This window comes from Diorhabda carinulata, chromosome 4 (assembly GCF_026250575.1).
Source record: "Diorhabda carinulata isolate Delta chromosome 4, icDioCari1.1, whole genome shotgun sequence".
Classification (NCBI taxonomy): domain Eukaryota; kingdom Metazoa; phylum Arthropoda; class Insecta; order Coleoptera; family Chrysomelidae; genus Diorhabda; species Diorhabda carinulata.
In genome coordinates, this window is record NC_079463.1 from 32291030 (window position 1) to 32304993 (window position 13964).

General features: G+C 30.5%; 1 protein-coding gene and 1 long non-coding RNA gene across 10 annotated transcripts in view; one reads left to right on the forward strand and one right to left on the reverse strand.

Moving 5' to 3' along the window:
• The first annotated feature begins 758 nt into the window (after positions 1 to 758).
• The window catches only part of LOC130893140 (CLIP-associating protein), a 29649-nt gene continuing 16443 nt past the window's right edge, over positions 759 to 13964 (forward strand). For 2 of the 9 annotated variants that reach the window (XM_057798986.1, XM_057798990.1), the window contains exons 1-12: positions 759 to 975; positions 1773 to 1975; positions 4128 to 4405; positions 4473 to 4729; positions 5743 to 5868; positions 5988 to 6029; positions 8424 to 8575; positions 8629 to 8865; positions 8926 to 9182; positions 10696 to 10880; positions 11148 to 11273; positions 13779 to 13799. In XM_057798986.1, coding sequence (XP_057654969.1) covers positions 1784 to 1975; positions 4128 to 4405; positions 4473 to 4729; positions 5743 to 5868; positions 5988 to 6029; positions 8424 to 8575; positions 8629 to 8865; positions 8926 to 9182; positions 10696 to 10880; positions 11148 to 11273; positions 13779 to 13799 — 1873 coding nt within the window. In that variant the 5' untranslated portion in view covers positions 759 to 975; positions 1773 to 1783. Of the gene's footprint in view, positions 976 to 1772; positions 1976 to 2375; positions 2565 to 4127; positions 4406 to 4472; positions 4730 to 5742; positions 5869 to 5987; positions 6030 to 6078; positions 6196 to 8423; positions 8576 to 8628; positions 8866 to 8925; positions 9183 to 10695; positions 10881 to 11147; positions 11274 to 13778; positions 13800 to 13964 lie in introns of those variants that run through there. The other 7 variants (XM_057798987.1, XM_057798992.1, XM_057798991.1 and 4 more) reach the window with 5 other exon arrangements.
• LOC130893168 (uncharacterized) lies at positions 1349 to 2377 on the reverse strand. Its single transcript, XR_009059157.1, has 2 exons — positions 2169 to 2377; positions 1349 to 1968 (listed from the first exon to the last, which is right to left on the reverse strand). It is a non-coding gene; the product is annotated as an uncharacterized LOC130893168 (long non-coding RNA).

Sequence of the window (13964 nt, forward strand, 5' to 3'; positions counted from 1 at the left end):
ATACAAAAATAATTTTAATATATTGTCCTATGCACTTAAACCACACTATAAAGAGATAGAATTAATCAGAATTTTCTTCATCACTGGTTTGCACATCAGAAAATTGGTCTTCACTATTGTCATTTTCGGAATCTATTGTACAATCTTCAGGATTAATTTTTCCTTGTGAAAATAACTTATTTTCCCACATAACTAAAGTTTTTGTATTCGGCGGTGGCAATTTAAACCGTATTTTGAAATTATTTTTTATATCTTCGACAGATTGATGGTTATATAGCTTTTCGTGCATCCACACTGCAGCTACGATCCTTTGTTCGTTAGTGTACGAAGTTGTTTTTGTATTACTTGCATCATCCAATTCTGCATCATTTTCGCTATCTACTTTTTTCTCAATTTGAATACTCATTCTGTTGGTTGTTTATGTCTCACTTTTTAATGTATTTGACATGTTGACAATTGTTAAATGTCATTTGTCAATCGTAAGATTAACGAAAAATCAACAAGTACACGGAGTAAAGATGCCGAGCAGAGCTATACTCAAAATCGAAAAAGTATACACTAATATATTTAGAGTAGTGTTAACTCATTACTGACGAAAATCACTTTAAAAAATTATTCTGTAAATAAAAATAATTATTATTCTAATACAAGTCATATTGGCCAATATGATAATCGATAAATGTCAAATGAGTTCCAGAGCAGAACAAAGAACTATTTCATACTGACACAGAACAAGATGTTCAAAAAGACATTGTCAGATGACAGATAGTGTTAGATGAGGTTTGTGATCTGTCATACATTTTACATTTATTCTATCTGTGAATTAATTTTTATCTTTTACATCTATATTAAGATTATACAAAAATTATAGCAATGGTTATTTTAAAAAATATTAAATATCTGATTCAATGACAGTAATATAGTGTTGTAAGTTCTAAAATTGTTAACTTCTGCCCATGAGCATACATTACATTGGTAAGTCTACACGCTTGTAATTATTTGATCAATGTTTAATATTATTTACACTATTAGGTAGTTTTATTATTGGATTTGAAGGATACAGTGCTTAGCTGTTGTAGTAATTTCAGTTCCTTTAGCAATATCTTACAATTATATACATATTTAGAATGAAGGACAGTCCTTATAAGAGGATGACATTTAAATACGTTCATTTATCATTATTTTCATTATTTAATTATAGATTATTAATTGTAACATTTATTTTTCGTACTAAATTAATTTCTGATAAATTACAATTAAGCAATTTAAAGTGGTATTACATTTTTTTATAAATTTATATTGAATTGTGACTGTATTTATAATAGGGAAAAAAAATTAAAAACAAAGCTAATTTATATTTTACTGTATGTTTTAAATAAATTTCGAGATTAATATTCATATATATTTCATTAATTACCATTTCTCATGAAGTTATGCCACTTTGATGGTAGTTTGATTCTTTAATATTGGCTTGTTACATTTGAACTACTCACCTAGATTTATCAATATGTTTTATCTTATTTATAAATTTTACTGTAGGGTATTAGAAATTTCAGCTTTTAATGTTTCCATTACGAGAATCTAAAATACTTTTAATGGTTAATTAATGAGATTAATATTTGTTATAATGGTGTGAACTTATTCAACATTTCTTAATATTTCGTATTTAATCTGAGATATAAGTTGTTTGTTTTACATCCAGATATAGACTAGATTTTTTATTCGCACAATATGTTACCCTAGGTCAATATTGAATGTTTATTTTGTTTCAGATTAGCCAAACATGGCATATACTCGTCCAAAGGACTTGGATGGGTTCTTTGTCCATTTGTCCAAGCCTGATACAAAATTTCGACAACAACTAGGAGTAGATCTTCTCTCCTTTTTGGCTGAACCTTCAAACCCAATTGATTGTCAAGATATTGGACTTTTTGTTGATGGATTAATACCATGGATGCAGAGTAGTAACTATAAGGTAATTAATAATATAATTTGATTTTAAGGGTACGTTCAGTGACTATAAATATTCTGCATTATTTTAATAAACATTTTCTATACATTTGAGATAAATTTAACACTTCATCGAATGAGTTATACTTTTTTGTGTTGAAAAATTGATGAAAATGAACTTTAATATGCTTAAAATAATGACATCAATGTATACTTACATTTTTGGTACTAGATAATTATCAAAGATAGTTTTTTCTTTTATATTTCTTATAGTAAGTATTTTCCATTACATCTTTTTTTTTTTCTAACTTCGAATGTGTTTGTTTCATTTGTGTACTACTGTATAAATATTTAGAATATAATATCGTGCAAAATTTCCGCTTTCTTCGTGTCTTTGGCAAGCGTTAGAACGAGAAATGCATCGTGTTTTTAATTTAAAAATAGCATCTATTTTTAGTAAGCTCGGTACATAGATATTTATTAAAAGACAGTCGTTTTCGACCACCCTTTCGGCAACGTCTAATTAAAATGTTAAAAGTTACGTTCATAATTTATTAAATCTGGTAGTTATATAAGGTGGATTCAAAAATATCTGACATGAAACTTTTTTTAAGGTAAGGTTTTAAAGTAATTTATTTATATAACGCATGTGTGCCCTTGTCCTATACCAATTCCCATTTATCAGAAATACCACAAACCAAAAAAAACATATAGCAATAATGTGATATGAGAATTTTTTTTTACAAATATGATATTATGTATAAAAAGACATATAATCATTATTTCAGTAGATAAACAAATGTAATAGTCAGAGTCCAATTTAAACAGTTATTCAAGCAGAAAAATAATTTTTTAAATTGACTTGGTTAAGAATCAGAATCAGTTTTTATAGAAAAATTGAATAGAGGAGTGGGAAAATAAAAGCAAATTTAGTACCAATCTACTTTATTTGGATATTGTATGTTTTATCCACTGGTACGGTATATGTGGATTTATGGAACAGTTGCTTCAAATTTCAAAAATTGTGAAACCAAGAGACGTTTATCACTTTGTGGTACTTGGTGAGATAGTAAACTTATAATACCTGTCTTTTATTTTCAAAATTTCATCATTATAGTATGGTATGATTCCTGTTCTGTCTCCCACAAGCATAAGAAATCATGTAAAGTTCTCTCGCCGTTTCTGGTTGCAATAAATATGAACATGTTTCGTTGGGGTTCTTTTGTGCAAACCCCATTATGATATATTATCATCCGTTTTAAGATTTTCCATACAGAACTGCGGGTATAAGAAAAGTTGTCTGTAGTAGAACATTTTCTATACCGGAATACATTGGAGTGGAATATTTTGCATGTAATTGAAACAATCCAAGAACATTTGCTTTGCTGAGGTTTTTCACCTCTCTCTTCTTTTTCTCTTCTCTCTGACTCTCTCTCTCTTCGTTTTCTCTTCTCTCTTTCTTTTTCACTCTCTTTTTCTCGGTCTATGAAGACTCTGCCAATTTCTTTTAACATTATAGAGCTTAAACTTAATTTCTGCTGAAGTTTCTCTACTTTTCTTTTTGAATCTGTTCCGTTTTCGTTTACAATCATTTTTAAATCAGAAAATGAAAATACAAGAACAATACCTAACCTCAAATTTGAAAAAATATATAAACAATGAATGTTATAGGATTCAAGTCGAAAAAGAAGTGGGTAATCAGTTTTTTTGGATTTTAAACGGTTCCTATTATTGTATTTAATACATTTTTGTGTTTATGTACACTACCAGTCAAAAGTTGAAAGGGACATGTAGTATTTTGAAATTTAATGAATGAATTATGGAGTAGGCAAAAACTTTTGACCGGTACTGTGATATGTGATAATAAAACACATTAAGTATAATATTCTTGAATACCAGGGTGTGACATATTATAAGCAAGGTTTCTGTCATGGTTGGTTGAAGGATATTTTAGTTGATTGTAATTGATATGTTGAATATTCACTTTTTATAACTGTGATAAGTTGGTATTTTTAATATACAGAGAGAACTAAAGGAATAAGATACAAAATTTGACTAAAATTATTAATATTTGACCTATTGTCTGTTTGGTTATATACATTTTGTTTATATTAAAATGCAGTAGGATATTGTATATTTTTTGAAATGATATCCTGTATCGTATCGCTGTCCTTCAGGTATCGACTAATGGAATAGAAGTTCTAACATATCTGATAGACCGTTTAGGAACGGATTTCAAACCGTACATTCAAACAGTGTTACCCAACGTTATAGATAGATTAGGAGACGCTAAAGACACCGTTAGGGAAAAAGCGCAAATACTCTTATTAAAATTATTAGAAAGAAACGTATTAACACCACAAATTCTAATAGAAAAACTACACCACGGTTTTACCCATAAAAACGCCAAAATTAGAGAAGAAGTCCTCAGGTGTTTGGTAAATACTTTAAACGAGTAAGTTGTTTTAATCATTTCGTTATTAAATTTTCTCCATTTTTTACTGTTTTTTTTTTCATTGCAGATACGGTGCCCAATCGTTGACTTTGAATAAATTCATTCCAGAAATCGTCAATTTACTTTCCGATCCCACGGTAACTGTTAGAGATACGGCGTTTAATACGTTAGTTGATCTTTATAAGCATGTGGGTGAAAAATTAAGGATCGATTTACAGAAAAGGAATATCGTTCCGCAAGCTAAATGGAATGTTCTTTCGGTGAAATTTGATGAGGTTAAAGCTAGAGGAGAGCTACTACCGTCAGCTAGTAAAGGAATAGACTGTAAGTCATTTTATTCATATACTTTTTTCTTTATTCCATCACCTCTGCGTACCATCTTTTTATTTTGTTTCTCCTCGTTCTATGTATGTAGTTTCATTTGTTGCTCTAAAAACTGGCTTTTTCTGGACCTGACCCAGCTACTTTATTCTTTTGGATGTTTTTATTTTGTTTAGATCTGCTTCTCCAATTACGTATTTCATTATTTGTTCTTTTCAGTCATAATTCTCCTTCTTTTTTACCCCCTGAGTATTTTCCTTTCCTGCATATCTAACTTCTCTTCCTCTGTTTTGTTAAGAATGAGCAGAGCAGAGAACGGTAAAAAGTGGAAAAAAAATAATAGTGGGATGAAAAAAACATCGGTAAAGGAAGAAAATATAATAAAAATGAAAAGAAAGATAATTTAAGGAATATCTGAGGTCGGAACGTGGAAGGAGATGAGTTTTTGAGGGTAAAAATACAACTTTTGTATTCATACTTTTTTCACATAACCTCAAAATTTATATAAAAAATTGAAATAACAAAGTTTTTGGTATTTTATTTTTAATTTTTACCCAAAAAACTTGTTTTCTTATGAAATTTGTTGAAAACTTACCCTTTTATATCCCAATTACACCATATTTGATTTAAAAGATTTATTTTTTAGCCTTATTTTGATTTAATTTAGAAAAAACACCCCAATTTACAATCGAAAATACAATTTTTTATATAAATTTTGAGGTTATGTAAAAAAAGTGTTGATATACAAGTTGTAGATCTTATTACCTACAACTTTGCTATTCAACTTTTTTTTTCTAGAACTTGTAGTTTTTCCTGGAAACATAATAAACAGTTTTTTACCCTTAAAAACCCACCCCATTCCACTTCACGATCTTACACTCCCGTAAATTATTTTGCCTTCCATTTTTATTACATTCTCCTCATTTTCCAATAGATTTGATCCTATTGTTTTTTTTTTGTTTCAAATATCGAACACATTTTATATTGTATTAAATTATTTTTTTTATGAATTCTAGTTGCTACTGATGAAACGGACAAAGCAGTCATGGCGAGACCGATTATTCCCGTTAAAAGACAAGTATTAGGTAGCGCGATAAAACAACGTTCAGGTTTATCTGCCGGTACAGGTTCCACTTCATCGGGTGAGTGAATTAATGAGAAATAACAAATGTTAATGTACATATCGCTTATTATTTTTGGAGCTTCTTTAATCGTTTTTCTTTTTTTTTTCATATTATATGCCTATATTTGTGCATGCCAGTTTTCAGTCGAGTTGGTTCCTTCCGACAATCTTCAATGTCAAGTAAGTTGGCACCGGTACTGTTTTAGGTGATGGGACTGTTTGTATACGATAAAACGTAGTGGCTAGTAAACTATTTGTTTATATGAGACATATGTAGCTCAAAATCTAGAATTTAAAGCTAGAAAATCAATTTTGGTGATGCTTTCAACAAGATTAAGCAGTTTAGGTGAGAAAATTAACAATAGAACAACTTGTTCAAAATTAGTGAGTTTCGTTTGATTTTTTGATATATTTAAAGTTGTTTATTCGCCAATACGTTCTGTTGTTTGAATGTTGTCTTCGGTGTGTTTTATATCCCACTTTAGGGTGAACGTGACATGATTTCTTATGAAAATTATCTGTACTAAAAGATAAGTATGTTTGTGAGCTTTTCTTTACTAAAACTAACCCTTAAAAGCGTACGCTACTGACATAATCTTGTGACTAATTAGTATAATAAGGGTTACAGTGATTAACTTTGTAAAAATACTCGTAGAAACAATAATCCTCATTAATTATGTATAATTCAATTTCTGAAATTAATGTTTTGTTTCAACTTTGAAATAAAATAGTTTGAAAGTTGGAAAGAAATGCTAGAAATTCAACAGCAGTGAATGTTAAGCAGTATAGGTGTGAAAATTAACAATTAGAACAACTTTTCTTCGATATAGATGCTTTTTATTGAAAATTCTTTGGTTTTAACTTAAAAATAAAAGATACTAATTATTTTTTCACCCTAATTTAATTAATATCTCAATACGGAACTAAGAGAAAACCTCCCTTAACTTGACTACAGTGTCTTATGACAAAAATCGTTTTCCTTCTAATTAAATTATCCCAATTTTTAAATAGCTCTCATTAAGAAGTTTGTTACGTTAAATAATTGCTTTTGATCATAAACAAACAAGAAAATTTTAATTCTATGCAAAAATATCACAAATTTCAATTAGAAAAACATCTAAATCAATATACTTTATAAAATTACCTCTAAATCGTTTTGTATCATCTGTTTTGAAACTAGAGGGAGAATTTTTTCAAAAATTTAGAGAAAAATATAATATAAATAAACAAATTTCTAAAATTACCTTAAAATCGTTCCAAACTATCTATTTTTAAACTAGAAAGAGAATTTTCACAAAACTCAGATGACACCACTAGATACCACTAAAAACTTTATTTTAGACTGTTTTTGAACTACGGGGAGCATTTTAAGTAAATAACATCACCACTAGATATCACTAAAAGTTCGCTAGATTGTGAGCAATAATATACTATCCACAATAAAATTATATGGACTGAAAAGAATTTATTACATAATTAAAATAAACAATTTTGTATTTGGAAACGAATGAGAAAATAATTTTTCCCGAAAACCGTTTATATTTTGTATAAAATTTTAACGAAAAGTCGGGAATGCGGGAAATTACAAAATGGCCGCTGTTTATTAGAATTCACCCACTTGTTTGATCATAAATTAAGAGTTTAATAAAACTGTCTGTGTATTGACCAATCAGGAAGTTACATAATTGCCAACTTAAATTTAAGCTTAACAACAGGTTATAATCTCTCACCAAATTGTAAACAAACCTCACGTTATGTTGAAGTTAGTGAGCTTTTAGGAATAATTTAAATAAAAAACAGAAAATAGAATACGTCGAAGATTGTGTTTAATGTTTTTTAATTTTATTAATAATATTGGCTAGATCCAGCATCATTGGTAACAAAAAGTATAAATAATTTATTATGAAGATCACTTTAATGTAAGTTTTATAAATCTCTATTTATATAGAACATATTAAGTGTTGAATATTCATTAGTAGCTTGTTTTTTTTTAAGTAATTATTAATATAATTCCATAATTTTCATTAAAGGTATTATAATTTCTATAATATACAAAATAAGCGTAAATATATTACTTTGTACATAACCTCACTTTATATTTCAAGTATATACGAAGTTCTAAATAAATAAAAATCGTATTTAAGATGTTTGTATTATTTATAATGAAGTGTACAGTGTAAAATTATAGGTAGGTATAAAAATATTTTTATGTTATTAACCTCAGTTTTACGAAAATTATTATTTTTAACAAATAAACTTGTTACCATCATATAATCAACTTTTGGTAAGTTACGACTACTTTATTCAACGAATCTAGTTATTTTTCGTTATAAATATCGTTGTTTGAACAAATTATCAACAGTAATACTTTTAAATTTGTTAAAAAAAAGTGCCATGGAAAAAATACATAATAATAACGAGTTGATTGAAGGGAACTTACATTTATAATTCAATAATGATACTAAAAAAAGTTATAAATGTGAAAACTATCGCAACCTTACTGAATTTATTAACTTTCTAACCTATAGAGAGTATAATTCAAAGTTATTAATTGTGTGTATTGATCTGTTTCAGCCGGTGCAGTTGACGAAGAAACTTTCATTAAAAGTTTCGAGGACTGTCCAACAGTACAAATATTCTCATTCAGAGAAGTAAGCGAACATTTAAAGAACATTCAAGATATCATATCTGACGCGAACAAGGATTGGAATAAGAGAGTAGACGCCGTAAGTAATCGATTTCGATTTCACCCACAAATTTTTCAATATTTATTTTTTAGTTGAAGAAAATAAGGTCGCTATGTATAGCCGGCGCTACGAACCACGAAGAATTTTACGTCGGGTTGAAGAACCTGGAAATACCTTTACAAGGTACATTGAAAGATCTTCGGTCTCAAGTGGTACGGGAGGCTTGCATAACCATATCGTACCTGTCTCAGATATTGAGGAACAAATTCGATAAAACCTCGGAAATGTTGTTGCAACATCTGATTAATCTCATACAGAATTCCGCGAAGGTATGATTATCATTAATTTTATATAAATTAAATTGTTTCCGTTGCTTTTTTATTTTGTAGGTTATGGCGTCTTCGGGTCAAATAACGGTGAAATTTATAATACAGAATATCCACAGCAGTCGTTTGATACCGATTATTACCAGTAATTGTATGAAATCGAAGAGTAAGGAGATCAGGAGGGCTTGTTGCGAATTTTTGGAATTGATATTGACGCAGTGGCCGAAACAACCCCTCGAACGACACATCCCTACGCTTCAAGAAGCAGTTAAAAGTGGTATAGCCGATGCTGATCCAGACGCGCGAGTTAGTTCAAGAAGGTAAGTGAAAATACGTTTTGTGATTTACAGGAAATCTTTGTCTTGTTAATTATTTATCCTGAAGTTAACATGTACTTTTCGTACTACACAAATTTATATACTTTTTGTTGCGGAACTTCATTTTTCTAATAAAAGTCTTATCATTCCTTCTAATTTGGTTCCTTATTGTTTCCTTTCAATATTTTTTATTATTTTCATACTGAAGGTTTTTATTTGTAGCAGCTTCCTGTACTGCTCAATATTTAACGTTTCGTATCACAGGGATATTAAGAATCTTTTGATTTTTTTCTAAATTTACTGTGGTTTTATTTTTAATTTCGTTTTTTGATATTTTTGTCTCTTAAATCGTTTAGTTGCTTCCTTTTTCTCTATTCTACATATTTAACACCATTTTTTGTAAATTTTATAGTAAGTATTCGTAATAGCCTCCTCTACTGCCTCTTTATGTTGCGAATCTATAGCGAACTGTCATTTCAGCTCCATTTTTTATTTAGATTCTTCAATTTTGTTCTAATGAGGATTTTTGTTTCCTTTTCATGCATATTTTCATAATTTACATGTTCATAACCATTTCTAGCATCTTTTCAGCATTTCTTTTGAAGGAAGTATCCTTACTAGTCTCTTGTACTACCTCTTTCTTGTAGAAAATATCTCTAATACCCTCTTTACTGCCTTTTCTTGTAGGAAGATCCTCACTAGCCACTTTAACTGCCTCTTTCTTGTAGGAAGATTCTTAGTAGCCACTTGTACTGTCACTTTCTTGTAGAAAATATCACTAATAGCCTCTTTACTGCCTCTTTCTTGGAGGAAGTTTCCTTAATAGCCTCGTTACTGCCTCCCTGTTGTAGGAAGATCCTTAATAGCCTCTTGATTGCCTCTTTCTGTATAAACAGATATACAGAACTGTCATTTTATTGTCATTGTAAATTTAGTTGTTTAAATGTGTTCTAGTGAGGCTTTTCTGTTTCCTTTTCATCCTTGTTTTCATTATTTACATGTTCAATACCGTTCCTAGCATATTTTTAGCATGATTCGGTAGTAATAGCCTCCAGTACCGCCTCTTTTTGTTGTGGAGCTACTCAGAACTGTTATTTCAGCTAGATTTTGAATGTAGCTTTTCTAAATATTTTCTTATGGGGCTTTTTAGTTTCCTTGTCATGCATATTATCTCAATCTACAAGTTTAACTCCATTTTTAACACGTTTTCAGCCATTTACTGTAGGAAGTATCCGTAATAGCCTTTCGTACAATCTCTTTTTGTTGTTGAGCTACTCAGAACTTTCATTTTAGTTCTATTTTGTATTTAGTTTCTCTAAAACACCTTTTTAGCATTTTTTTGTACGAAAAATCTTGTACTGTCATTTCAGTTCCATTTTGACTCAAAATTTTCCAATTTCCATCCATATTTGGTTTAGTTTTTGAATTTTATATTGTTTTCTTTCCGTAACTAATATCTCTATTTTTATTTTTTTATCTTTACTACCTCATTTTTACATTATATCATCATTTTTAGAGCATTTAAAGGTTTCAAAGAACATTTCCCGGATCAAGCTGAACACCTAGTCCAATCGCTGGATCCTAGTTATAGAAGAGCCTTACACGGTGATGGAATGTCAGCCAGTTCGTCCCACAGCAATATAGCCAGCGGTTTCAAAACGCCCAAAGCGTCTTATAGATCTGCCACGCACAGTGGAACAGGTAAAAATTATCATTCGTCGTTTATCACGTGGAAATGTAACCCCCTAAATTTTTTCCTCACGCTGCTTTTACGGAAAACAGGCAGTACGGAAAATTTGTCTGTCATTAATAGCGGTTTACACAGAGTACCATCTTTACCTCGTAGCTACAGACAACGTAGCGGTATACCGGTACTTTCCAAAGATAGTACGTACAATAAAATCACACAACGTCCTGTATCTTAAAAAAAATAATATACGAGGTGTTTAAATAATGTTTATTTTTCAGATTCGGTTAGTAAGGGTTTCAGAAGTAATTCGGCGATCGATTTGCAAGCCGCCCAAAGGGCCAAAGCTAGGGCTCAATATTCCGCTATAGCCAGAAATAAAATTCAATTCGGTACAGCTAGTTTACGTAAGTTTGTTGAAATATATTCAGCGGCATGATGTTATTCTTTTTGATCGAATCAATAATTCCAAAAAAACTAACTTTTGTTCGAAAAAAATAATTATTTATACCAATTAGTAGATGATTGGAACGTTTTGAAAGTAATTTATGTAAATATATTTTTTGTTCAGACTACATTGTAGATTTTGTGGTCCCCAAAAAGAACTGCTTCCGATACTAGTCCATCTATAGCTGACCTTCCAGTACCAGGATCTATTTTATCGCTTCTCCTCCCTACACAATTTGCTATTATCAATTTTTTTTTACCTGAGCTTTCCAAGGTAGCAATGTACCGAAAGGAACAAAGTTCTGGAAGAGTAAAACCAATTCAAATCCTTGTGACTTCCATCAGAGCTGCTCTTATTACTAGATCACCTTTATTCTGTCCTCTAGATCCAGTATTTGTGCTAGATCTTCCTCTTTCTTCCAGAATCTCCATTCGACAATTATAACTAGACCGAAGATCCTCTCTGTCCTGTTAAGGTGCGTCCCAAGGGACTTCCAGGATTAAAGTTACAAGATTTAATCCTGTTCTGGAAGAATTAACTTGATGTAAAACTCTGTAGTCTCTAGAATACCTTCAGTTCGCTCTCTAGGTCCAGTATCTGTGTCTTGAGGAAGTTAGATCCTTGGTTATCTTCCTCTTTCTCCCAGAACTTCCATTTGGCAGTTATAACTAGACCTAAGATCCTTTCTGACTTGTAAGAAAGTCTGTTAACGAGGAGATAGTCTATTCTTCTTTCTCCCGGCTTTCTCTTGGCCTTTTACTAAATGGTTATTCAGCGACAGAATGTTCTGGAGAAGTTGTGGGCTACTGATTGACTATAAAAGTATGAGAAAGAGGAATACCAAAAAAAAAAGTCAATTACAAACTTGAATTTCTGTAAATCCTTAATTTCTTGGAATAAATAATGGAAATCCTGTACGTTACCAGTGTTGGAAAGAATGCCGGAAAAGAAATCAAGTGAAAAGCCGAATGGAAAGGTTAAATACCAACTATTTTAGCTCTATTCTGACTCAGAAAATCACATCAAGTTGATGTTGTAACCGTTTTAGCTTCTTTCTAACTCAGAAAAGCACATTCCCACAACGTTTTAACTGTTTAAGCGCTTTTCTGACTCAAAAAATCACATCAAGTTAATGTTTTAACTCTTTCAGCTCGATTATGATTCAGAAAATCACATCCCCTTAACGTTTCTATACTTTTAGGTTGATTCTGACTCAGAAAATCACATCAAGTTGATGTTTTAACTCTTTTAGCTTGTTTCTAACTCAGAAAATCACATCCTACTAACGTTTCAACTACTTTAGCTCGATTTTGACTCAGAAAATCACATCATCTTAACATTTAATCTCTTTTAGCTCTCAAATTGATGTTGCAATCTTTTTAATTCGTTTCCTACTCAGAAAATAACATCCAGTTAATGTTTCAACTCTTTGAACTCGTTTTCCACTCAGAAAAGCACATTCCTTCCAACGTTTCAACTCTTTAAGCGCCTTTCTGACTCAGAAAATCACATCCAGTTGATATTTCAACCTTTTTAAGTCCCCACTGTCTCAGAAAATCACATCCCCTTAACGTTTGAACTCTTTTAGCTCTCTTCTGCCGCAACAAATCACACCCCCATAACGTTCCAACTATTTTAGCTTTTTTCTGACTCAGAAAATCATATCCCTGTAGCGTTTCAGCCCTTTTAGCTCTTTTCTGACTCAGAAAACCACTTTCCTTTAATGTTTCAACTGTTTTAGCTCTTTTCTGACTCAGAAAATCACTTCCCTTTAATGTTTCAACTGTTTTAGCTCGATTTTGAGTCAGAAAATCACATCTAGTTGATATTTCAACCTTTTTAGGTCCCCACTGTCTCAGAAAATCGCATCCCCTTAACGTTTAAACTCTTTTAGCTCTCTTCTCCTCAAAAAATCACACCCTCATAACGTCCCAACTATTTTAGCTTTTTTCTGACTCAGAAAATCACATCCCCGTAACGTTTCAGCCCTTTTAGCTCTTTTCTGACTCAGAAAACCACTTCCCTTTAATGTTTCAACTGTTTTAGCTCGAATTTGACTCAGAAAATCACATCCAGTTGATATTTCAACCTTTTTAGCTTGTTTCTGAGCAAAAAAATCACATCAAGCTAAATTTTCAACTTGTATTAACTTCGAAACACTTTTATGTTGAAAGTTTTGAGGTTTATTGCTTTCGAAACCTTTCAATCACATTTAAAAATTATCCATTGAGTCATACCGATAGATATTTTTTTGTTTATCGATATTTATAAAAAAAAAACGTTTTTTTTTATAATTTTTTGCATTTAAAATATTAATACAATTAATGTAAAGCCCTTTAATGTCTTGTTTAGTATTTTATTTAATTTTCTTTTTATATAAAAATATCTATCGGATTGTGAAGTATCATTCGCTTGTTTTTTTTTATACTAAATCGATTTGCTTTTTTTCCATGTGTGACATTAGAAGGTGAAGTAGCTCAACAAGGTACTTGGTACTTAATATATTCATTTCAAAACCAGCTCGCAGTAATTTTTATATCGTTAATTGAACGTTTTGTGAACGTTGATCTTTATCGAAATCAAAATTTCGAATTTCGATGAGCCTCCAAGCGTTTTGAGTCGATTTGTACGCAATTTTTTAAATAATATA